The sequence below is a fragment of the Alosa pseudoharengus genome, unplaced genomic scaffold, assembly GCF_046254945.1.
Source record: "Alosa pseudoharengus isolate Yale_2024_CS ecotype anadromous, Long Island Sound unplaced genomic scaffold, YU_APseudo_1.1 YU_APseudo_1.1_scf_20, whole genome shotgun sequence".
Taxonomy (NCBI): domain Eukaryota; kingdom Metazoa; phylum Chordata; class Actinopteri; order Clupeiformes; family Clupeidae; genus Alosa; species Alosa pseudoharengus.
Window position 1 is genome coordinate 34,996,639 of NW_027468664.1, and position 25,954 is coordinate 35,022,592.

General features: G+C 39.8%; 1 protein-coding gene across 6 annotated transcripts in view; it reads right to left on the reverse strand.

The window, feature by feature from the left end:
* The window catches only part of unc80 (unc-80 homolog (C. elegans)), a 333,697-nt gene that overhangs the window by 182,324 nt on the left and 125,419 nt on the right, over positions 1-25,954 (reverse strand). For all 6 annotated transcript variants that reach the window (XM_076297160.1, XM_076297158.1, XM_076297161.1 and 3 more), the window contains 8 exons: positions 25,126-25,338; positions 24,322-24,457; positions 23,328-23,461; positions 22,731-22,908; positions 18,042-18,245; positions 15,825-15,922; positions 12,267-12,464; positions 3,434-3,541 (listed from right to left, as the gene is read on the reverse strand). In XM_076297160.1, coding sequence (XP_076153275.1) covers positions 3,434-3,541; positions 12,267-12,464; positions 15,825-15,922; positions 18,042-18,245; positions 22,731-22,908; positions 23,328-23,461; positions 24,322-24,457; positions 25,126-25,338 — 1,269 coding nt within the window. The remainder of the gene's footprint in view (positions 1-3,433; positions 3,542-12,266; positions 12,465-15,824; positions 15,923-18,041; positions 18,246-22,730; positions 22,909-23,327; positions 23,462-24,321; positions 24,458-25,125; positions 25,339-25,954) is intronic.

A 25,954-nucleotide genomic window follows, 5' to 3' on the forward strand; every position in this document is an offset into this window, starting at 1 on the left:
TATCATTGTTTGGATACTTCACACACACGTGTTTTTTAATCGCATAGACTACAACTACCAAGCTGGAATCAAAGCACATCAACTCCCCTCTCACACCCTAAACACGCACTTCGAGCAAACAAAAAGCGCCTCAGTCTCACGGAATAGCCATAGGCAAAACTGTATCTGACCGGTGTAACGTTGGTACTAAATCATCCATCGCAAAGAATGATTTTTGTAGCACGTGCAACAAATATGTGTAGGTACAGCCCTGCCCTGAATACATCTCAACGTGCGCTCTAAAACATCTGGTTTAAATGGAGATGTAGATCATGACGGGTGCGTTAATAAATCTACATTGCGGCGAGTTGACACAAATTATTCACTTTGATGAATTTATGTAGTTTCAGTTACTTTACTTTGAGCCATGCTCTTCCTTACTTGAATCACCTTTGAAAATAGAGGATTGAAGTAGCCTATATGGGTGTTTGGGAATGAACGTTGACTCAGATGCTTTTTGAGACCTTGAGCAGAAATGTCCCAGCCCGTTGTTTAGGATGCATCACAGACAGGTTCTTTCAGGTAGCCTATATATTTTCCATTAAAAAACCATCACGTAGCGAACGTGTTGTGGCTAACTCACTTAGCTCCTGTTAGTAGCCTAGGTTATGGTCATAAGCAAATGAGATGACAGTCGAAAGATACAGTTAGTGCTGTTATCGATTTGCTTGGTAGCCTATAAAGGCATTTATGGTTTTCTACAAATACATCAATAATCAAATTGGCCTCCATCACTCAACCATGCTAACGGTAACATTATTTTACCTACGTTCTGCTATTGATAGGATTAACGTAGCCTACCTGCAGTAAAAAACAAGCATGTCCGATAAACATTCTCAGATTTATTTCGGCTTCAAGAGGAAATGGGAATTACATGTCATGCAGAAATCATTCTACCCTTAGACGTTCTCTGCGGTAAACTACTGTAGCCTACAGTCTTGTCCTTGTAGGAAGCGTATGTCTTTCCAACCCACTTTAGATTAACTTCCAACAAAATTACGTCTCACTGCAACGATGCGCCATCTAGTGGACAAACGACTACTTATCGCCAATACTGGAAATGCAGCCATGATGATGATGATGAATATTATTTTGGCTTTGTTTTAATCCTACTGAATTTGTAATTATGTATCGCCCATTCTAATACCGATAGTATGTGGGTGCCTGTGTGTGTGTGTGCATGTGTATATGTGTGCACCACCATCTACAGGCCAATGAGTGTACAGTCACTAAATGTACACATAACTTAATTTTTTAGACCCCCCCATGGATGAAATTCTACGAAACTTGGCATACCCCCAGAGAATGTCAGGTTAATCATACACATAAAATTTGGTGCAGTTCTGAACGTCTTTACTGAAGAGAGGGGCGATTAAAGCAGAATGATATTGCATTTTCATTTTTTACCGGGGGGGTGCAAATCACAAATGAGTGATTATGGGCTAGGTTGATGTGGGCCCTTGAGACCAACATACCATAAAAATTTCTTCATCCTCGGTGCCACGGTTCAGGTAGTTATTTAGGAAAAACTGCATTTTTTGGGTTTCGAGGGGCCCAGCGCGGAGGGGGAGTGGCCCCCGGGGACCAAACAAAATTTTTCCGTAAAAGTCTAGTGGGGCTACATACCCACCAAATTTCATGTGCCCCAGTGTTTCGGTGCCCTGGGTATCGTTGACCAAAATTTCAGGAAGTAGATGACGGGGGGGAAAAAAAAAAAAAAAAAAAAAAACTTTGACAATCCCTATATGACCGCTTCGCTAGCTTCGCTAGCGGCGGTCATAATAAACTCCTGGTGCACTTACAAACTTTCTAATGCCTCGTTATTGGACTAAAGGTCGTAGTTGTACTACCGCAGAAGTTTCGTACCATTCAGGGCATTATTAGTGGGGTAATTTACGAGATAAAAGTTCGTTCCATCACGACTGCAGAACGTCATTAGTTTTGATAGCGCTACTCGACCAGGGTTCGACCAAGGGAAAAAAGGTTCTGGGAGGGTGTTTGGCTCGGGGTCATGGTGCAAAGGACCCTAGGGTGAAATTACTCCGAACCATCGCTTTAAGTTTGTGTTTGATAGTTTGTAGTTTGGTAGTTTACTATTTTATCTTTATTATTACTATTATTATTGTTATCATTACTATTGTTTTGTTTTTTGCTTTGTTTTGTTTGTTTGTTCGTCTGTAGAGCACTTTGTGCTTGCAAAGTGCTATATAAATATTTTTTTTTATTATTATTATTATTATTATTATTATTATATTGGAAACTCACAATTAAAATAGATTTGACAGCACTAATCTCTATTTTAAACCAGATTTTCTGTATCTAGCCAGCACCAGTTGTAAAGGTCATTTAAAAAAGCCAATCCATATGTATACAGGCAATCCATGTTTATACAGGTCATGTAAAAGCCAATCCATGTCAAACAAAACTTTGTACATCTACACATGGTTTGTATACACATGGTTTGGGTTTAACCCTAGCAACCAGTATAGCAACCACATTATTTAGCATAGCAACCACCATATGTACCCTAGCAACATCCTAGCAACCATCATAATTACCCTAACAACAACCTAGCAACCACCAATATAATGTGACCCTAGCAACCACCATAACAACCAACATGATTACCCTAGCAACCAGCATAGCAACCACATTATTTAGCATAGCAGCCACCATATGTTCCCTAGCAAAGCCCAGCAACCATCTTAATTACCTTATCAACAACCTAGCAACCACCATTATAATGTGACCCTAGCAACCAACATGATTTCCTTATTAACCAGCATAGCAACCACATTATTTAGCATAGCAAGCACCCTATGTACCCTAGCAACATCCTAGCAACCATGCTAATTACCCTAGCAAAAACCTAGCAACCACCACTATAATGTGGCCCTAGCAACCACCATAGCAACAAGCATGATCACCCTAGCAACCAGCATAGCATAATACATTGTTAAAGCATTTTGGCTTATTGGATGGTGCATTAATACAGACAGCTTTTGATCCATGTGCCCAATTTTCAAAAACAAAGTACTGTTGCAATCCTTTTGGCGACTTGCACCTGTTCAAATCCACTCTTCCAGTTCTTCGGAGATGCAATTCTAGTTTATTATAAAAAAATAAATGATTTGTTATGGCCTAATTATTTCAAATAAGTGTGCTGGGTTACGAGTACGCTGGCAAGTCATGCCACTCCGTCCAGCACCTGGATTTTGTTTTATTTCTATTGTTTATTAGGCCTATTTGTTAATTTGTTTCATGTGTGTCTGTGCTAGGTTTGGGCTTTGATTGTAAACTCAGGGCATTGCTGTAAAAGAGCTAAATGCTCAGTCAATTTTCCCCTGAAAACAACAATGGTTGATGATGATGATAATATAGTCCATGTGTATACCTGATTGCGGATGTACTTGAGCATTCCCGTGTCCTTCTTCCCTTCTGTATTACTGTCAGTGGGACGTCTCTTCATGGATGGGGTCCTGAGACAGGACTTATCCGAGCACTGTATATGAATGAACACACACATATGCAGATAGTCACACATATGTGTTCAAATATCACTTGGATCTGGATCTGTACATAGGCTTTGCAATGATTACTAGTGGAGCTGTTAAGCCCTTGTTATCAGAAAATAATGTGCACAGAATGACAAAAGCATGAAACACTCCGGGTTTGTTTTTGAAAACATAAGATTTAATTTTAAGATGTGAAGGCATTCTCAGTTTGACCTCTGAGGTCAGCTAGAGGTCATTGACCTCTTTTTTCCATGCAAAAAAGAAAGAAAGTAAGTAAACTAAGTATGCTTTTCCATGTTTTCAGGCATGTGAAGCTCATTTATAACATTAATATCACTTTACCCACTGCAATAGCACTTTATAATGACTCCCCCTTGAGCAGAGAGAGAGGAAAAATATTTTTAGAATATTTTATGTATGTGCACAGTACCCTCCAGAATTATTGGCACCTTTGGTAAAGTTGACTAAAACCAGGTATAAAAAATAGGTTACACTTTACTTGACAGTATCAACATAAGAGTGACATGACACTGTCATGAATGTGTTATAAATAAGTCATAAACGTTATTCGGTTTTTGACATAACAAGGGTTAGGATTAGGGTCAGGGTTAGAGTTAGGATTAGGATTAGAGGTTAGGGTTAGAGTTCATGTGTCATGACAGGGTCATGTGTTCATGTCACTCTTATGTCGACACTGTCTAGTAGTGTTACCAAAAAATATCTTCAGGTGATTTATTGTACACTCACAATGAAAACAATGAGGAAAATCCACCCTTGAAGGGAAGCAAATTTATTCTGAGAAAAAGGAAAATCCCATAAACAAATAAATATTTTTAATGAAAACATGTTGCTAACAATTATTGGCAGCCCTAGAGAAATCTTATATACAAAACTTAATAGACACATTTTCCTATCTAATTTCAACTTCTTTAAGTTAATTTTCAGAAGTGGTTAGGCTAAATCAGGCTATATTGGAAAGACGAGAATACACTAAATTGAAATAAAAAGAAAGTTTGTTGACATTTGTAAGTCAGGGAATGTCTATAAAAACTAGGCACTTTGTTGAAAACACCTTTATTTATAGTTAAAACAATGATTAAACGTTCTAATCAACTGGAAATGTGACAAACATGCTTGGACAAAGACCCATGGTTATCTTGCCCCCACGTACAGTATGGAGGATGGTAAGATTAAGACCACTGTTGGAGAGTTACAGAAAAAGGTATCATCTTGTATCATCAAGTACCCCCAGACCATCAAGTCCCCCACAAAATCTTCAAATATGATCTCACTGCTAATAGATTATTTAGAGGGCATGTCAGGTAAAAGCCAGTCCGTTTATTTAATTACCAATGTAAACAAGTTACTGAATGGCACAGTGACTTTGTCTGGAAGTGTGGTCTATTATCAGATGAAATTATGCACTCTTTGGCTAGAAATACTTTAGGTGTGATTCCAGATTCAAAAAGCTTTATGCCATGTTAGAACATTTTCTTTTGATTGAAGGCAGAATGTGTGTGATGTGTCAGTTGCATGAGTTTTGTATGTATTGCATTGGGAATGAAGAATTTGTTGTATAATGACTTTTTAGCCAAAAGCACTCTTCCTGATGGTAATAGCTCAAAGCTTTGGTGGAGGAGGTGGGAGGCATCCTAGATGATGAAGTTGGATTTTGCTTTCCACTGCTTGTATATAAAGCTAAGGCTGTTTTTGTGGAATGCCTATAATCTTAATGGCTTGCCTGGCTATCCTAGCCAGCTTTCTCTTGCATTTGTTTGGTAAGAAGGTGTACCAAGATGTGATGTTAAAAGCGATGACGTGTTTGGCGTACATAGAAGATATACTAAAAAGATTCCCATGCTTAATGACAGTTATGGTGGAGGGGCTGTTTTTATTCCCAAAGGCCTTGGGAACCTAATTAAGCGGCATGGTAAAAAAACTGAATATTTTCAAAGAAAATTTGTCAATCTCTGCCAAGATACTAAAAGTGGGTCATGGATCATTCATCAGATCAATGAACCAAAACAAATGTCCAGATCAAAACAAATATGGTTTACTGAACACACAATCAAGCTTCGGCCATTGCCATCTCAGTCCCCTAACTCTATAGAAAAACAGTGGGGTGAGTCAAAGAGGAAAATGCACAAGTGTGGACCTAGGAATCTGGACGATCTGGGGAGATTTTGTAAAGATGAATGGTCAACACAAACACATTCCTTAACAGCAGAAAGAGTAATTAAAGTATATAATATAAAAACACAACTAAGCAATAAGGACAGTAGAACATAAAGAATATGCTAAATATACTAAAATACAAATTATACTAACTAACACTTAATACAATATATAAAAATATACAAAAATACAAATTATACTAACTAACACTTAATCTAAATAAATTCTAAAAACAGTATCCACATAGTGGTGATTAATCAATCAGAGACGCTTGCAATGACTGAGGCAGGAACTGAGCCTGTGATTCTCTGTGCATAGTAAGGTATGGTAAGGTGCTCTAAGGTGCTCTGTGTGAATGAGTGTCATGGTGGTAGTGCAATGGTGATAGTGGTCATGGTGATAGTGCAAATGAGTAAGTCCAACAGTGCAACAGTGCAACAATGCAGAAGTAAAGTAAAGTCTATATATCTATATATTTAACTATTTAAGAAAATGTATAAGTGTGGCCACAGTTCGGCTGTGGCATGGAGGGGTGGGGGGGGGTATGCATATGTGCTAATGTGCTAATATAGCACGCAAACAGTGAGGCATAAAGACAGTGGTACAAGTGGCTTGTGGACAGACAGTGCCAAACATGGAGGGGGTGAAGAGGCAGACAGACTATGCAGAGAAGTCTATCTCTCCTCTTCCCTTAAGTGAGGCATTGAACAGTTCAATGGCACTGGGGACAAATTACTTTCTCAGTCTGTCAGTTGTGCAAGGCAGTGAGCGAAGTCTCCAGCTGATCAGGCTCTTCTGCTTAACAATAGTGCTGTGGAGTGGGTGACACTCATTGTCCAAGATGTTGATCAGTTTGTTCAGGGTCCTTTTGTCAGATAGTGAAGTGATGCACTCCAGTTCAGCTCCCACTACAGAGCCAGCTTTCCTTACCAGCCTGTCAATTCGCCCCGGTTGGGTCATTCCACGTCAGTTCAACCAGGGCCCACGCACTTAGGTCTCAAAAAATTCTGAAAAAATTACCAGGTGTACCTATGTTACCCAGGAGACACACTGTAAAATTACTCTTATGTAAGATCAATACTTTCCAAGATACAGCCAGTTTTACAGTGGGAGGGGGGTGTCGATTTTGTTCGGCCTCTTTTTTTTGTCAAAGTTCACAAGCCCACAGCGCAAGAACTAAACCGTGTAGGAGGCTCAAATTTTGCATGCTGGTACATAAATAGGAATAGTATGTAGCAAAATCGTCACGTTTGGTCTGGATAATCCTGCATGGTCATAGGTGTCCCTCAAAGTTGATACAAATTTTATTGGAGTTTTTGGCTGGGCTCTGTTTAAGCCTTCAGAAGACATATTTGTACTCAACATAGGCTGTTGAATTATTTTCCTTACTGAGATAAGTAGAAACACTCTCACAAAAAGCAATGAACAGAAAACAAATCCCTTCAGGGTCTGAACAGCAGACCTCACAAGTCTGAAAAATAATTTTGGTTATCATTTTCAGAGCACCCAAACACCTTGTGGGAATATACAAAGATTTTTTAAATATGTTTTTCTTTATTCTCCATGATCCCTTCTTTTTGAAAACACCAATTTCACTTTTCTTATGCAAATCTTTCTTTTTTATTTTCCACTCTGAACATGGGCAAAATGCCCCATTGACATCAATATGTTTTATATAGAGTCATATATATAGAGTTTTATATAGAGTAACCTGTGGTAGCTCTATACAAAACATATTGATGTCAATGGTGCATTTTGCCCATGTTCAGGGTGGAAAGTGAAAAAGAAAGATTTGCATAAGACAAGTCAAATTGGTGTTTTAAAAAAGAAAAGATCATGGAAAAAAAAGAAAAAAAAAAGGAAAAAAAAAGGTGTTTCAGGTGCTCTGAAAATGAGAACCAAAATGATTTTTTAGACTTGTAAAGTCTGCTGTTCAGACCCTGAAGGAATTTATTTTCTGTTCATTGTTTTTTGTGAGAGTGTTTCTACTTATCTCAGTAAGGGACTGTACGATATTTACCGGGGGGGGAGGGCCGGTCGTCAGGGGGGGGAGGGCCTAAGAGAATTTTTTAAGCCTTAGGGGAAGGCCCAGGAGAAATTTTTTGGCCTGGGGGGAGGGCCGAGGAAAATTATTTTTTCCTGATCCATGATATTTTTTCCCCCTGATCAATGATCCGTTTTCGATATTTTAAAAGGTTTGTAGGCCAAAACATGATTCACGTCTCTTTGACAGAGTGGGCGAGTCCAAAAAGTCGCAACCCTACCTGAATCTCCCACAACTCCCCTCGTAAGCTTGCAGGTCACCCGCGGTTGAGTCATAAACCAAATATTTGAATGATATTCGGGTCGTTTGCGGGCGGGTCAGTTAAAATTAATTAAATATATATTTTCTACAAATAGGCCTACTTAAAATATCACGAGAAGGCTAGCATCAATACAGTAAAGCATTAATACAGTAAGTCAACAGTAAAGAAGCTGAAGACGCGAGTTAAAATAATAAAGACACCCCTTCAGGAAAAGCGATATAGGCTATGGGAAATATTGGGAAAAGTTCTTAAAGAAGATGACAGTAGTACAAGTTATGGTGGGCAGCCTGCAGGAATAAATCTTATGACACAGACTACACAGCCATATCTACCGGTATGTATAGGTTCGCGCATGCATACAAGTTACCTTAGTTCGTTGTGTTTGTGACTTTAAACAGTGGATGTGCTTTAGTAAAGCGTTGTGCTTCATTCAGCATTTTAAACCAGTTCTTACGCTAACGTTTTGACCAGCAATATCTCTCTTGCCTACCTTGCCTCCCTATTTCTATTTTCGAAAGAAGTATGTCCATGGCCAAATCTTATCCTAGTGTTCTAATCCTTGGTGGTTGCGTGCGTGCTTGCGCTCTTATTCTCATTCTCTCTCCTGCGCAAACATTATGTCCTGCATGCCTGCGTGTAGTTCTACTGCATAAAGTTTCGCAAATAAATTAGTTTGTTTTACAGAAATGGACTACTGCATGCAGGCTATAACCAAAAGCACACATTCTGTAAATAAGCGGGTCGGATCGCGGGTCGGGTATAATTTTGTCCTAATTAATATTCGCGGCCCAAGTTGCGGTCGGGTTGATTAAAATATCGGGCGACCGCGGGCCGCTTGTGACCAAACCCGCGCAACACTGTTTTGTAGCCCCGTGTGTGTGTATGTGTGCTTATGACATTTGCTGGCCGTTTTAACCTTGTAAACTTCATTTTTCGACCAGTTTTATTTGATTCACGTAGGGGGGAGGGCCTAGGAGAATTTTTTTGAGCCGGGGGGAGGCCCCTGGAAAAAAAAATTTGACCAGGGGGGAGGGCCAGGCAGAACATTTTTAACCCGATCGTCTGGCGACCGGCCCTCCCCCCCCGCTAAATATCGTACAGTCCCTAAGGAAAATAAATCAAGGGCCTATGTTGAGTACAAATATGTCTTCTGAAGGCTTAAACAGAGCCCAGCCAAAAACTCCAATAAAATTTGTATCAACTTTGAGGGACAGCTATGGCCATGCAGGATTATCCAGACCAAACGTGACGATTTTGCTACATACTATTCCTATTGGCTGTATCTTGGAAAGTATTGATCTTACATAAGAGTAATTTTACAGTGTGTCTCCTGGGTAACATAATAATAATAATAATACCTTCGACTTATATAGCCCCTTTCATGGTACCCAAGGTCGCTTTACAACACATGGATGGGGGGACCTCACTAGTAACCACCACATAGATACACCTGATAATGTTTTCAGAATTTTTTGAGACCTAAGTGCGTGGGCCTTGGTTGAATTGACGTTGAATGACCCGGTTATAACTTCACCATACAGACAATGTAACCTAAAAACAATGGCTATATTGTAGACCTGCATACTGTATAGCCTAGGTAGCCTAGGTATATCCACTCGGACAGAGCGACAGAGCAGGCTATCTGTTTTCTCAGCCGACCGTCGCATGTCATGTCCTGCAACAATGAGGCTACATGCTAGTTTTTTCTAACTTGTGTGCTCAATTTCCAGTGCATTTGCTTCGCTTATAAATTAAGTTGAACGCCTACTTTCCTTGTCAAATGTGATTGTTGAACGATGCTGGCAAAAGTTTCTGTGTCATATCATACCTCTCATCTCGTTGCTACTCTGGCAGTCTCACCAGAAGATGCAGCAGCTGGCAGGACGTCATTGCGTTAACTGAGCTGTTAGATATATAGAACATCTACTTCCATGTAGTAGGCTAAATAGGCCAGTCATTACTTTTATAATCGCGGGGAAACGTAGCAATGCATTCTGAATCCCTGTTTCTTTTCTCCCACGCCGCTGTGCACTGAGGGAGAGGTGCGCTTTTCTCCCTCGATATACTTTCTCCTCCGATAATAAACTTGTACTCGTAACGAAAGGCAATCGAAAATGTAGCTGAGTAAAGGGTAGTTTACTGGCTCAAAAATGTACTTGAGTAAGAGTAAAAGCACGGTTTTGATAAAGGAATATGGAAAGTTGACGTTCCTCGAAAAAAATACTCGAAATACTCGAAAAAAAATACGCGTTACTACCCACCCCTGACAAAAACGGAACACATCAGAACACTGTTTTAGTCACTGCAGTCACCAGAACAGGTACACAGTGCTGTACACTAAATGCTGCCTTTTTGCATTTACAGTGCCCAATACAACCCTTTTTTGCAACCACATGTATGTATTCTATAGGGCACTGTATGCAAAAAGGCAGTATTAAAACCAGTGTGCCTTCCACGGCCCACCTACCCCCCAACATTCTGAATCAATTGTATGTACCATATTGCTATGTAGCATAGTAATATTATACACCATTGAAAGCTTTGACTTTTGGGAATCCATATATGACAACCTTTTTCATGTGCAATTTGTATAGTGCTTTACATTATCAGATTAATCTCACTATGTCTCAATTAAATGTAATCAAAAATGCCCTCTTCCCCTTCCTCCGCTTTTGGTGCTTCCCTACTTTCTAGCTGCAGTGCAATAAGTAGATGCAGTATATTGGGTACTGAAATATTCACAGTAATCCATAGAAATTGAATATTCATGTTGTTTTATCCAATATTAGTTGTGCAGATGCATAGTCCATCTTGTACATATCCATTGAAGCAGCAAAGAAAATTTGTGTAGACATTGGTGTAATTATTCCATATTTCGTATTTTCCAGACTATAAATCGCACCGGAGTATAAGTCGCACCAGTCAAAAAATGTGTCATGAAGAGGAAAAAAACATATATATAAATATATATGTTGTACCTGAGTCGCAGGACCAGCCAAACTATGAAAATAAGTGCGACTTAAAGGAGAAGTTCGGTGTGAAATTGACCTTAGCTGTACTGAAAGATGTTGCCGAGTACTTACATGTGTCCAATAGGCACCTTCGCTCGCCCCCTAGCATTCCGAATTACGCCGTTTTTAGCCGAGTAGCTGTGGGGGGCATAGCGTAGCCTATGCAGCTAAATCGCTATTTTTACACAATTAAAAAGGTTCCAAGACCCTCAGAAGTCTACCAATGCAGTGTGGAGTTACTTGGAACCTTTTTAATGGTGTAAAAATAGTGATTTAGTTGCATAGGCTACGCTATTTAATATGTTATTTTAAGAGCACTATACGTATGGGCGGGTGCACAACACACTCTGCTTCTCTCATCCAAGAACGCTCACCAGTGCACACATCCATGCAAAACATAAAAAATTACATGATTACAATGGGAAACATAATTAGAATAAAGACATTATGAAATACATCTCACAATGAGTAGTTATTCACCATCATTTGCAAATTGGTAATGATGGATAAAATTGATTAGGCGAGAGGCAAATATAAGGCTGAAGACGCACTGTCACGAAATGTAAGCAATTCCTCTGCAGGATTTTATTCTGTCATTTGAACATTATTGGGGTAAGTGTTGCTTTTTCCAGGCTATGCTTTCGATGGTAACCCATTGTCAGTCGTTGACTGACACCATGGTGAAGTTAGTTTCAGTTTGCTTAGAGTTCAAATAATAGACAAGTGCAAATGCGTGTAGGCTATACTCTGCTAGGTTTTAGTAAAGCATGGTTTAGTGGAATACCTGTTCCATATGACCTTACATGCAAACAGATTCAAATGCGCCACTGACTATCAAAATACTGATGCACTGTTTGAAGTTGCACTGATTGCTGTTAAAGGGAATGACAAATGTCATTCTCATTGGTTTAAATGATGTTACACCCCAAAACACCCCCATGACTGATTAAGAACCACAGGAATGCCTTGTTGCGCCATCCGCCCGACGTTTGATAACAAAAACACTCCAGGTGTGGACTGGACATCCCACTAAATTTAAATAAGCTTTTCCCTGGTGACCATGCGTTTTAGACTACGAAAATAAGGCCCTGAGAGTTTCATGCTTTTGTCATTTTGTGCTCAATTTTTATGCTTTACAGCTCCACTATACCAGCAAAGAATATAACAATGTTAAATCAATTATAGTATGCAAGCAATATATTATTATAATATTACTTAACCTCTTTGTTCTTCTTTGTCCTTGTCCCAATGTTCATTCCAGACGCATCTCTTAGACCATCCACTGTTTCACCATACAACAGCTTGATTGCTCGGACGAGGCGAGCACATGATCGACTATGATGCTGGTAGCAACGAGGGTGACAGAAATCTTGATGTGTGCAGATGAAACTCTGCTGATTGCACAGTAGAATCATCACCTTTGTAGAGAGAAAATAGGGTTAACTATTTTATACAAATACGCTTAATGAAATGAATAGAATAAATTGATGAATTAGGCATTGTGATGAAGGATTTGGGGTTGGGGTTATAGTAGATTAATATGAGCACTTAATTAGGTGGTGAATGTGGCCTATTAACGCCCCCCTGTGTTAGATGTTAGTATGACACATGATGGTATGGTAGCCATCTTTAAAGGAAAATTCCGGTATTTAGCACTTTGAGTCCCTTTTCTGGTTTGTTTTGGATGAACTAGAGTGGTGGACACCGAAATTTTGACGATTGGTCCTGTCTTGACCTTTCTGACTCGTTTTGAATCGCCTTTGACTTCTCAGAGTGGCTGCCAACAGGCATACTGTAGGCTACTCAAACATGTCCTAAAACAACCCTTAATGTTCATTTTCAAAACTGTGCAACTCACCGAGTAGTTAGTGGTGTTCATTGATGTTCCAAAACAAGTAGCGTAGCGAAATACAGTTTCTGTCGTGTTTTATTTGGCATTTTGTAAAATCCCATTGATTTCTGTTGGAAGACTCATTGCACGTTGATATTACTGCGTCACCGTCGATGCTTCAGGTTCAAATACTGAGCGGTTGTGAGGTGTCTGAATAAATAGTTCCACAATAACAAATAAGACGGCTGGAAATCATACATTGCGCCGATATATTTGCTTTTAATAATCAACGAACACCACTAACCACTCGGTGAGTTGCACAGTTTTGAAAATGAACGTTAAGGGTTGTTTTAGGACATTTAAGCAGGGAAAAGAGACTGGGGTTGGGGTGAGAGGAGTCTTGCATGATCTTCTTCGCCCTTGCCCCCACCCTCATGGTATATATGTCTCTCAGGCTTGCGAGGGGGGCTTTTATGGTCCCCTCCGCAGAGCGCACCACTTTCTGCAAGACCTGCAGTGATCCAGCCTGTGAGAATGCTCTCCACCGCTGAGGAGTAGAAGGTCTTCAAGATGGAGGGAGAGACCTTGAACTTCCTCAGTCGGCGGAGAAAGTACAATCGCTGCCTGGACTTCCCTGTCAGGTGTTGAGTGTGCAGTGACCAGGAGAGGTCCTCAGTAAGATGTACCCCCAGGTACTTAAAACTAGGAACCCTCTCCACAGGCTCCCCACTGATCCCCACTGAGGCTCCCCACTGATGCTAACTGGGATGTATTTGTTGCTGGACAAATGGTCTCCAGCTGAATGTCAGCAAAACCAAGGACCTAATTGTGGACATCAGAAAGAGGCAGCAGCAGACATGCACCCCTCTCTTGATTGACGGAATACAGGTAGAGAGAGTTTTAAATATCTTGGAGTATACATCTCTAAGGACCTGACCTGGGCTACTCACATCTAAGCTCAGGTTAAAAAGGCCAGAAAATGGATGTACCACTTAAGACAACTCTGGAAATTCAGGTTCTTCCCAGTGATTTAAAAAACGTTTTACACTGGGGCCATAGAGAGCATGTTGACCCACAGTGTGCTATGCTAAGAGTGCCTTGCAGAGAGTTGTGCACTCAGCTGAGCGCATCTCTAGGACTCCTCTGCCCTCCCTGCATGATGTATACATCAGCCAATGCAAGAACAGAGCCACTAAAATGATAAAGGACTCCACCCATCCCAGCAACTGCCTATTCAGCTTGTTGAATTCAGGCAGTGCTTCTGTAGTTTTATGGCCAAAACTAAGAGACTAAGAAAGAGCTATTTCCCTCAAGCCATTAGACTCCTCAACATGGACATGCATACCACCCTATGCCATTTTATTACAGTGCATGAAAATGCACTGTTCTGTTATCCAAAGTCTTCTTCTTCTTCCTCTTCTTCTTCTTCTTCTTCTTCTTCCCACCAAATTTCTGCGTCTAATTCAGCTTTAACCGTTTAACGTAGAAACTTCATTCAAACTTTGTAATGTAGGTCTTGAAAAGGACACCTGGGGAATGTATTTTTCACATTTGTAAACTTTATAGTTTTTGAGATATTAATAAAAAAACAAGCTTATTTTTCCCCATAGACTTAACATGGCATGATGACATCACAATGGGCTAATTAACTTGATTTGCACCTGTATCAACTTCCAGCTGCTCAACTAGGACCCATCAAAGGGCCAGTTAAACTGATTGCACCTGTATCAAATGCTTTTTGCTCAACTAGGCCAACTCTCTCTGTGTCTCTCCATTCTACAAGGATATAAGGCACATTCCATCCAACTTTCTATCCATTCATCCTCTTCAAACCATTCACTCATCCACCCATTAAACTATCCACCAACATCCATTCAACTTTCTGTCTACCAACATCCATTAGACTATCTAAATTCAACTTTTAAACTATATACTCTGTCTCGGGCTTTAAGCATACAATCTGGCTCTCTTAAGACTACAGATTCTGTTCCTATTTCCTCTGCCCACAACTGTTTCAAAATAAATGTCCTCACTACAATAATTCACTATTAAATAATTTAACTATTTAAACTACTCAACTATTTAACTGTTCAGACATTTCAACTGTCAGTTGTTATCAACTATGACTCCTGCCAACTGTTTCCAAATAAAAGTTTGTTTTGCATTTTATGTTAATATACAGTATGTTTATATTTTCATGCACTGGTAATTTCCTCGAAATTACATTTTCTAGTTATCATCATCATCATTATTATTATTATTATTATTATTATTATTATTATTAGTAGTAGTAGTAGTAGTAGTAGTAGTAGTAGTAGTAGTAGTAATAATGCCACATTATTATTTTATTGAATTATTGTATTATTACTGTTCTTTTTAAATATAAAGCGCTTCTAATCTTTTTTCTATTTTATTTACATTCTTTCTACTTTACACAGTCATGGAGCTAACCAGGCTTACATTTCACTACTTGTTATGTAAGGGATAATGTATAGAACGCCTGTCATTATTGGGAAAATAAGTCTCGACAGGGCAAACTGGACCCCGACGCGCCAGCGGAGGACTGTCCCAAGACCGGCGTTCTATACATTATCCTGCTTATTATATGGCTACTTGACCAAAACGAAAAAATAAACTCCACGATATGTCTCTCTACATTTATTTGTTACCGTTTCGTTGTGGCTTTTGCTGAGAAACAAACTATTTGATAGTTCGGAACACATGCTGAACTTGAATCAGAGAACACAGTTGATCAACCGCCTGCCTTTACTTTTAAAAGAGATCTGTTGTCCTTGACAGCGGTCATTATTTAGAGGTCCTTAGGCGAAAATAATGACCGGATAAACTTTGGGAAATCCCATTCAAGTCAATGTAGCGTTCTACCTGCATTGTGAAGAGCCGTATAATAAATACGGTCATATACCCTTTAATTTCTTTTATAACTTACGTGTAGCCAAGACATGTTGCGATGATAGTTCTCTTCACCAGCTCCTGTACTCTGTCTTTCCGGTTCAATACTTGGCTCACTTGTGCTGCATGGGCTTCCTATCAACACCAATCACGTGAAATGATGACACAAGAAATGATACAAGCAAATTAAAGTAATTTAATTTAGCAAAGTAAATGTCCCTGTCAAAACTCCCTGTCAGTCTGCTATGCATTAAAATGATAAAATAAGTAAGAAAAATGTATGGTTATGAATTTAACCTTGGGTCTCTGAAGAACACAAGGCGTTAACCAATGGGAAGTCACCATCGGATAACATCATCAATCTGAACCAATCTCCAATCACCCTGTCTTAGGAAAAAATGTTCACGGCCCATAGCGGTCCACATAGCACAGGTAGATATCTGACGAGTGGGATGTGGCAGAAAAAACAGGATCAGTACCAGGTGTGGAACACACGGCTGGTGTCTTATACCTGGTTGACAATATTGCGCAAACATCACACTGACAAGCGCACATCTTGGACCTGAGGTTGTAGTGTCAATGAATGGTGGCAGTTCGTTGGAATTGGAGGGTTACTCACATGCACAAGGTCAAAAGCACAGAGTAGGCTAAAGACATTCTTCTGATGTCCAGATTGTAAAAGTGGATGAAGGTGTCGCCTGAAGCCCAGCTCATGTTTAAACATATCTGTTGTATTGAGACACCTTTCCCTGCAGCCCAAGAGGCAGCCACGCTGAGAGGAGTAGGCTTTCAAGTGTTCAGGGGGAGGTATACCTGAGGCTTTGTATATCCTCGAGTGATGTCCTCGATGAGCTAGTGGGAGAGCTTTTTTTTTTTTCGATCATGCACAGCCAACTGCCTGAGCCCCATAGCAGATAAAGCAGAAAAATAGTTATAGCCAATTCTCCTCTTGCTGAACATCAGGCAGAACACAAAGGGATGGGCCGCTGGTGTCTTAGCCAGTTAGAGATAATTATAATAATTATTATAATTATAATAATTATATATAATAATTAGATAATTATTTATATGTATAAATGTCTTATCTATCGTATGTTCTGTATTGTTTGATGTCCTGCTTTGGCAATGCAAAGAAATATTTGTCATGCCAATAAAGCTACCTTGAATTTAATTGAATTGAATTGATAATTGTGGTGACTGCTTGAAAATATTGATGAAATGTTAAAGTTAAAGTTGACTTCTATTAAGCAGAAGCTTTTATCAAAAGCAACAGAGACTTGGCGCAACAGCGGGAGTCTAACCCCAGTTAATCAATTGACAGTTGGTGACGTTACCATGTTAGCAAATTTTAAAGTTTAACTCCAGAGTAAAAACAACCTAGGGTCAATTTACGGTAGTTAACACATTAACATTTTTGATTGACAACAAAATTGGGCAAAATTTAGCAAAATGATCTGTAGGGACCCTCACCACTCTACCACAGAAGTGTAATTATATTTTGAGCAGTCAGTGGTATAAACTAGCATTTATTTTTTGACGTGCTAGATGCCCCTTAGCTTTCACTATAAGCCCATTCAGTGTTAATGCAAAGATGCTCTTGCTCAAAACTCCACCAACTAATGTAATTTTGCTCTCAATCAAAAGTTTGAACTTGTTAACTACCGTAAATAGACCCTAGGTTGTTTTTACTCTGGAGTTACGCTACTCGGGAATTGCAGTTGCATTCATGTTTGGCAGCCATGTTGTTGTCTTTAACTGGCTGTCAATAGAAATCGATCTAAAAGCCCAGGCTGCTAGCTCTCTCACTAGCACATCTTTTAAGGCATTGGAAGGAAGGTTTACTGTATGTAACGTACATACTGCACAGCTATGTACCAGCTGGCTACCATTACATATGGTTAGCCTATCAGCAATGCTAATTGTGTGTGGGCACAGTGAAGTTGATTGGCTGACGATAAAAAATGAGTTCATAGCATTGTCTGATCGTAGGCTACTGACTACTCATACCAATAACAAATGCTTTCCTGGCTAGGCTACAGTATATCCCAAAGGTGATGTCAAAGTACTTTAATTGTAAGACAACCAAAATAACTTAATTGACTATAATTTTGTTACCATTCAAAAGACAATGTGAATGACGACTTTTGAACAGTAGTGTATGTAATCATTAATGTAAGAGTACATATAAATATTCACAATGATATAAGAGTTATACAGCATAATGTTACATAGAACAGTGTAGGCTAGGCTTTACCTATGTCAGTGACTGTATCTCTGCTCTGAGACAGAAGTCCTTCTTCGTTCTCAGACTCAGAATCCTGTCGGGACATCTTAGTGCTCTTTAGACTCCCTGCACGTTTGATCGAAGAGAGAGATCCCCCCTTTTTCACTCTAAAACTCCTTGCTCCTTTAATCTGTAGCAAACGTGATCCGCCAATTCGAATCTTTCTGTTAGGACCTTAAGAGGGAACACAGATATCAGAGCTTTAGTATAATGGTACACAGTGTTACTTATATTTAAAACCCATAGAAGAGATGCACCAATTGATTGGCTGGTGACTGGAATTGGCTGATTTTCACGTGATTTTCAGCAACTGGCCGGTCAGTCTGAGATAGGTGCCACACTTCAACATCACCCAGCTGAGTGCAAAGTTTGCAAAGTTTGAAGAAGCTAGCAAAGGCCAACACTCAGGGCTCAATGTACAAAGAAAGCACTAATACAGAGTTAGTCTACGCACCGAAAGCGTACTCTGTTTTTTGCCATATTGCTTGGAATTTACTAAGATGTCACTTCATTACGGTACGTGAACAGTGCTCATCGCCACCTGTCCCTGCCCCCTTTACAACACAAATTGCGTGCCCACAGCTGAACCACAAGCGCAGTTAAATGAAGTGTACCGATCATACATGATAAGATATCAACAAGTAGCGACATACAGAGTAGGCCTAGTAGTTCTACTCCACCTAAAAAAATACTCAAACTATTTACTGCATGTAGACCTCTACTCTTACTGCTCTCATGAAGGGTAATGTTATCCCTCGGCCGCTGCACTCCTCCAAGGAATGTTGTATGGCACTGTCTTCCCCACTCCCACAGCAATCCAGACTTTTTTCCATCTGTGGTCCCCCGATGGTGGACCAATCCGCCAAGCTCCATCAGAGCAGGGGCATCCCTCTATATCTTCAAAAAACTCTTGAAGACACAACACTGGTGCCGGACTGGCAGCCTGTTACAGTAGCTCTGTTACATTTGTACACTTTTTTGCTATTTTCATTGTTTTTTCTCACTTGTCACCATGGGCTTAGGTTTAGAGTAGAACGCTAGGGACTAGTCCTAATCAATATTTTGAGATGACAAAATTGTCCCCACCAATATTTTAGCGAACTCCTTTGTGCTATTTGGACTATTCCGTTTTCCGTTCTGTTTTCATCAAAACCCGGCCCTTAAAAGCGCGTCTATTCTCCGCACTTTGCGAAGAGATGGTAGCTGACCAAAAGGCTGTAGGCTACTGTTTCACAGCGAGGCAAGGTGGCTTTCCCGAGGTAAAGTGCTGTCGCGCGTGTTTGAGCTCCGAGTCGCCTCTTCTTGGAGGAAGAGCGCATGTTTGAATCTGCAAGTACGTTCACTAATGAACATTTTTTGACGAAGCTGGCCTATCTTAGCGATATATTTGATATATCTTAGTGATACATTTGAGTTAAATGTCCAGTTACAAGGCAAAGACAAGCACCTACCTCACCTAGCAAATAAGATTAGGGTAGAGTGGGGGAAAACGCCCCCCTTAAGGAATATGTGATATTTCTGTGAAACAAAAAGCTAAATATGTGTAGAATTGCTATCTTAGTTTTGAGGGACAATGTCATGAATTATAAACCAAATATGAAAATTGTCCAGAGTTAACAGTTAATTAGTATTTCAACAAAAACTAAAATTGAGCAAAAGGGGCGTTTTGCCCCAGCGGTGGGGTAAAACGCCCCCCAAGGGTGGGGTAAAATGCCCCCACCCTGTCAAAGCAATGCCCCTCATACATTAATAGCAAAACCAAAAGTAAACAACTAAAGTAAACACAATATATTGTGGAGCATTAAAATATAATCAATAAATTGATTACAAGCTACTATATTTGATCAATATATTGACAATAGCCAACTCTGTTTTAGTGACTGCTGAAAATTAGAACACTTGCCTAAAAATCCATTTTTTTTTGGTTTTCTTGAAGTACAGAGCATGCATCCATTTTATGGTGGGTACTTGTACATCACCATTGTCAACATAGTGCATATAAATAAAAACAACAACATTTTACTTCATCTAGTGATTAGTTTGTGAAATATAGGAGGGGGGGGGCATTTTACCCCAAGGGGCGTTTTCCCCCACTCTACCTTACTGCATTCACCAAAAAAACTTGAGGTATGGGACAGGCGCCTCGATCGCGATAGTATTATGCCTTTGAGATTTCTGAGCGAAATCGCGGAGCCACTCTTGTGATCCCATGTGTTAAACAGTAGGCCTACATCACATCCCTGCAAAGTTTATTTCAAAAATATTTCCCAAACAGCAGTGCTCAGTATGACTGGATTATGGATCAATTTAATGCAGCATGTTGGTATTTCATTGAATATATTGTACAATGCTGTAAAATGGCCTATGCTTCCTAATATGTTGCTGGAAAACAGAAATATGTGTGTTATTATGTATTTATTTATTTATTATTATATCTGCAGCACCAGCTGATTTTAACTCTGTTGAAGAGGATATATTTAGAACTTGTCATTATTTCAATAAATTTGACAATTTTAAGCTTGACCTAACACTTTCTTAGAGCGATGAGGGACAGGTGGGGCTCGAGAATGCCCCCTTGATCAAAGTGGGGAATGAAAGAAAACGTTTGAGAACCACTGCTCTAAGGAGTGACTCAAAAAGTCACACAGACAACTGTCTCACTCTCAAGACACTAACTTATAGCTGTCTCACTCCCAGGGAACTAAGCTACACAATAACATAATGGGAATTTGTTGTCTAGCTCATTGGTTCCTTATACCTTATATAGCTTAGGAAAGCTAACAGCTTTCTATAAGGATCTAGTTTGTTAACTACCACAGTCACGAGTTGGGTCGCGATAGTCTGTCATGTTTAAAAAGTGGGCCCCCAGAAAACAAGTTTGAGAAACACTGGCCTAGGCCTAGCCTACTTCACTTTATGGTGACACTGGCAGAAAAGCGTGTCTTTGATTAGTCCGTGATTTACATTACTAGGCTATCACCTAGTGCATACAAAATGTTTTTGGCCAAGTTTTGTGCTGTCCTCACATTTGCCAAATTGCTTTAATCTCATTTATCTTACTACCAGTCGTTGTTTTTTATCTGCATCGAATCGCGATTGAGTGCGCATCTAATGTAATAGCGGAGTCTCCCCGCGGAGAGACATCCATTCTCCAGGTTTCATTTTCGCTGTTGTTGCGAACTAATAGGCTACGATATGGGAAATATTGTATCCAGACTGCTACGATCACAGAATACTGGCCTTCTTGTAATCCCAAGAATCTCAAAAACTACAGTAGGAGGCAGAGCTTTCTGCTACCGCGCACACCTCCTCTGGAATAATATCCCACCCTTAATTTGATTAGCAGATACCCTCCCTATTTTTAAGTCTAGACTTAAAACATACCTCTTTACTGCCTCCCATAGTTAGGTATGGTGCAGTATGGAACTTCACCCACCTCAGGGATTTTTGGTATGGACCACCCTGCTGTTTCCTCTTGCGACTGACACCCCAGTCGTGCATGCGATGGTGGTCACTGACCATACCTGCGCTGGTGTCGACAACCCTTCACCATACCTTAGTTATGCTGCTATTGCATAGTGCTGTCATGGACTTCTCATGTGTCACGCCGTACAACCCCCCCCCCCCTCTCTCCTCACTCCCCTTCCTTCTCTCTCTCTGAACTCCCTATCTCTTGCCTATTCTCACTATTGTATAACACTATATATTACCATTGATTTACTTATTGATATTAACCATTTTGATTTATAGTAATACTAACCCACTATACATCTCTCTTTCTTAAAACTAGACCTCGGATTAGCACTGCTGTTTGTTACAACAACTGTTATTGTTAAACTGCAATTATCTGCAGCCAGCGAAGGACATTTAGCCTTCCATGCGTCCGATCAATATTGTGCGTCTGCCCTAATTCTGAAGCAAGGCCACCGCTACAAAATGAAGAGGAAACACTGGGAAGACAGTTAATGTTTTAAATAGGCTACATCAATATAATATGTGATATGTGAAGTGAAACTGGACGGGCCATAATAATCTCTAACCAGTTTTACTTGTTAAATTGCAATGTGAGCAGCAGCGGGGGAGGATACGTCAGCATGATTATTTAAAAAGCAACCGCAACTACATTGTGCATCTGCCCTTATTCTGATACCATGGCGGCATTAATTTAGCCGTGGCGGGCCGCCATACTAAAATCAACGTAGAGGAAACACCACTAGTAAAGATGTATGTACTGTACCAGCATCAGTGCGCTACAGATTCCAAAAATAATTCAGTGGAAATGCATGGATTCAGTTGCTTCCAGTAGCAGCAACTGGAATCCATGCATTTCCACGGAATTATATTTGAAATCTGATCCCTTATCATACCTGTTCATTCGTACTCGTCGCTCGACTTATCGTGACTAAATTCAAGATGGTGTCGAACGGTAAAATTCCTTAAGGTACTGTCTGTATAAATCGTCTTGTAAATAAACTACAAGTTCTCAATGTCTCGTTTTAAATGTCAAGGCCCTCGGAAGTCTACCAATGAAGTATGGAGCTACTTTTGATTGTTTTTTCACAGGGTTTCTGCACTTGCAGACAATGGCAATGGGGTTAACTAAGACAGAACATATCTAAAACCACATTGTTATGAAAATTTAAATCACATGGGACTCACCGATGGTGTCTTGATTTTTTTTGTCATCAAAAGCAGTGTCAGATTTGAGCGTGTGGCTGCTGCTATTCAGGGAATCATGTCCATCCTCATCATCCAGGATACCAGCAAAACTAATCTTGCGCTCATATCGATGACGTCCTAGCTCAGGGTCCAAACGAAGACGACAACTATCCAGGTCCTTCAAAAAATACAAGAATATACAAGCACTGAAAACTCTAGAACTCATTACTTTGCTATACAATCACAGTACATGAACAGAGCTTTTTTGAATGAATCTTATTAATCAAATTTGAAGCACCTTGTTAACAGAATATATGGGCCAATAAGGACAATCAGTCAATAAACAAGAAGTAAAACAGAGTTAGGCTTTTGCAGGGTCTAAAGCACTAGTATTTTTTTAAAACAATGAGTTCCTTTCAGTTACAAACAAGAAATGTACAAAGATGTTTTAAATGCAAACCAAAATGCTTAAAAATAATGCTCTTGTGAACTGATGATTCCTACTACATACAGTATGTACTATGGAGTTCATTCTGTCTGTATTTTCTTTTGTTTTTGTGTGCATGTAATTAGTTTCAGAAGATTATAGATACTAACAACCAGGGGTTCAGTGCGTGGACGGGGTAGGCAAGGGAAAGTCTCTCGTAGGAAGGTGGTGATCTCCAACAGCAACTGGCATGCTGCCATCTTCAGAGCAAATGGGCAGCCACATTTGGTAGGATTCACGGTGTCTACAGTAAAAAATATATATATATATATATATATTTATATATTTCAATTTCAATTTATAGAGCGCCAAAACATTACACATGTCTCATGGCGCTTTACAGAGTGTTAAAACAACAAACATACTGTATATGCATGAGAAAATCCATGGCATGTGAAAATGGCACAAAAGGATGTTCCCATGATCGGGGACACACTGAGATGAGTTTGAATGTTGAACTGCAATAAAGCATCACCTGTGGTTAATTAAAAGGCACACAATTTGCTCTTAGGAATGGCACTGAGTATGCGTGCATATTTTTTGTCTTGTGTGAGAGTAAAGCCATTAAAAACCCCACAAATAATACAAGAACACACATTGTGTTATCAGCACAAGAAGAGCTTATCGGCCATTCACTAAAGCTAAACACAGATACACTGATGCTGTTGGGTTTAATTCAACTAATTTAAAGACAATTCAGAATAATCTTCCCAATTCTCACCATATTAACACAATGTTCTGCCATACTGCTGTATTGCTTAACACGCTGTATTATGTCTACTGTGTCTGCTACAGCAGATTTCATATGTAAGCATTAACTGGTATGGTATGGATGCTTGGTTTATTTTATTAATACTGAATATCTGTTTCTTTTCCACTCATCCCATCTTCCTGACCCTCACCTTGTGTCCAGTGTATGTTTATACATCTATCAGTTCTGATTAACACATGGGCAACCCTTTTCATCTGAGAGTCCAGATAAGGTTTCATTCAAATTAGCGTTTCTTTTCAATGTTGACATGTTCTTCAAGAGATTCATACAGCATACAGAGCAAACTGGCAAAGCTTTTATTCAGCCTTAATGGTTGTTCAAGGTAAACTTACTATCATCCAAGTAATCTTCTTCCTCATCCTCCTTCCTCATCTTCCGTTTGGTCTCCTCATCAAAGATGAAGCCAAGGATATTTGCTGGACTCTCACTGTCTGAGTGGCACAGTTCACTTAAACGTGTACCGATAGCCTGGTAATTGCACACAAACATATTTAAAAAAATCAAAATGTCTTGATTTTTTTATAGACACACCCTGTTCCAAAACTATAATGATGGCAGGGTTTCATACAGCAAAACACTGTGGCCCAAATTCTCCCATTCATGTGTAAGTCCTTTTTTACACGCTTCCAGCTATGTACATTCTCCCATTTGCACTTGTGTCACTTCCACTGTGCATAAATTCAAAATTGTTACCTTCTTCAAACTCACATCCAATTCCACACTATGTTCGCGAAGAACTACATCTGCAAACGTTCGCCGAAAAAAAAGGCAAACGGAAAACTGTTCACCAACGTTTGCAAACGTTCGCCTATGTTTGTGAATTTGAAAGCACCTCTGTACCTACATAGTTTCAACCATGTTGCTAAGTTGCTCACATAGTTGCTAACTATGCTTTTGGGAAACGCACCCCAGGATTGTGGGCGACTCCAGCCACCTCTCACACAGTCTCTTCAGCCTCCTGCCCTCTGAACCAATGGCTCTGTGCCTGCTCTACCAGACTCACAGTTTATCCACCAGACTGTCAGGAAACTGAACTCTCTCCCCTCTCCCTGCTCAATAAAGTTGACTTTGACTATAAGTAAAGATTAAAATCTTTCTTAGCAAGTCATGTGTCTGTTGGTATGGTAGTAACTCACGTCGCCCCATTGGCAGAAGTGTTTGGCAGCATTCCACTGAAGCTTTTGATTCCTTTTGTTTCCAACAACCGGTGAGCGTCCACGTGACAAACCTCGCTTGGTAATATTGACATGATGGCCCTTCATCCACTCAGGCCAGTTGCCGCGATTACAGCGATGCACAAACCGTGCACACTCCAGAAAGAGTGAAGCTCTTGCAACAACTGGAGCTTCCTGATTAAGGAGAGAAAACATAAAAAGTACAATGAAATTCATTTATAAGTCAGAAATATAAACCATTTGGTTCATAGAGCAGGCATTGGCACACATTAAAAATTAAAAATAACTATAGCCGAACAAAGTGCCAATCATCAAACTCCAAGAAAGTGCGAAGCATCCAAGGTGGCAAAAGGATGAAGGATTTTACAGGTTCAACAAAAAAGGCATTGCCATGTCGACAAATGGGAGCAATTGGGAAGTAGAAACACACCATTCCACATTTTAAATAGTTCTTGAGTTATGTTTACTTGCAGTAACCCCTTCCTTTTACAGTCCCCTAATTACTAAGTATTTACCTAGGTACATTATTGGCAGAAGTGGAAAAAAAAAGTGCTGGTTCATATTTTTTACAGTAAATAAGAGATACTAGGAGATATTCCTGATAATCACAACAGATTCCATAAAGGATAACGGCTGCCGAGGTATAAGTATAAGTATATATACTCTTTTGATCCTGTGAGGGAAATTTAGTCTCTGCATTTATCCCAATCCGTGAATTAGTTAAACACACTCAGCACACAGTGAACACACAGTGAGGTGAAGCACACACTAATCCCGGTGCAGTGAGCTG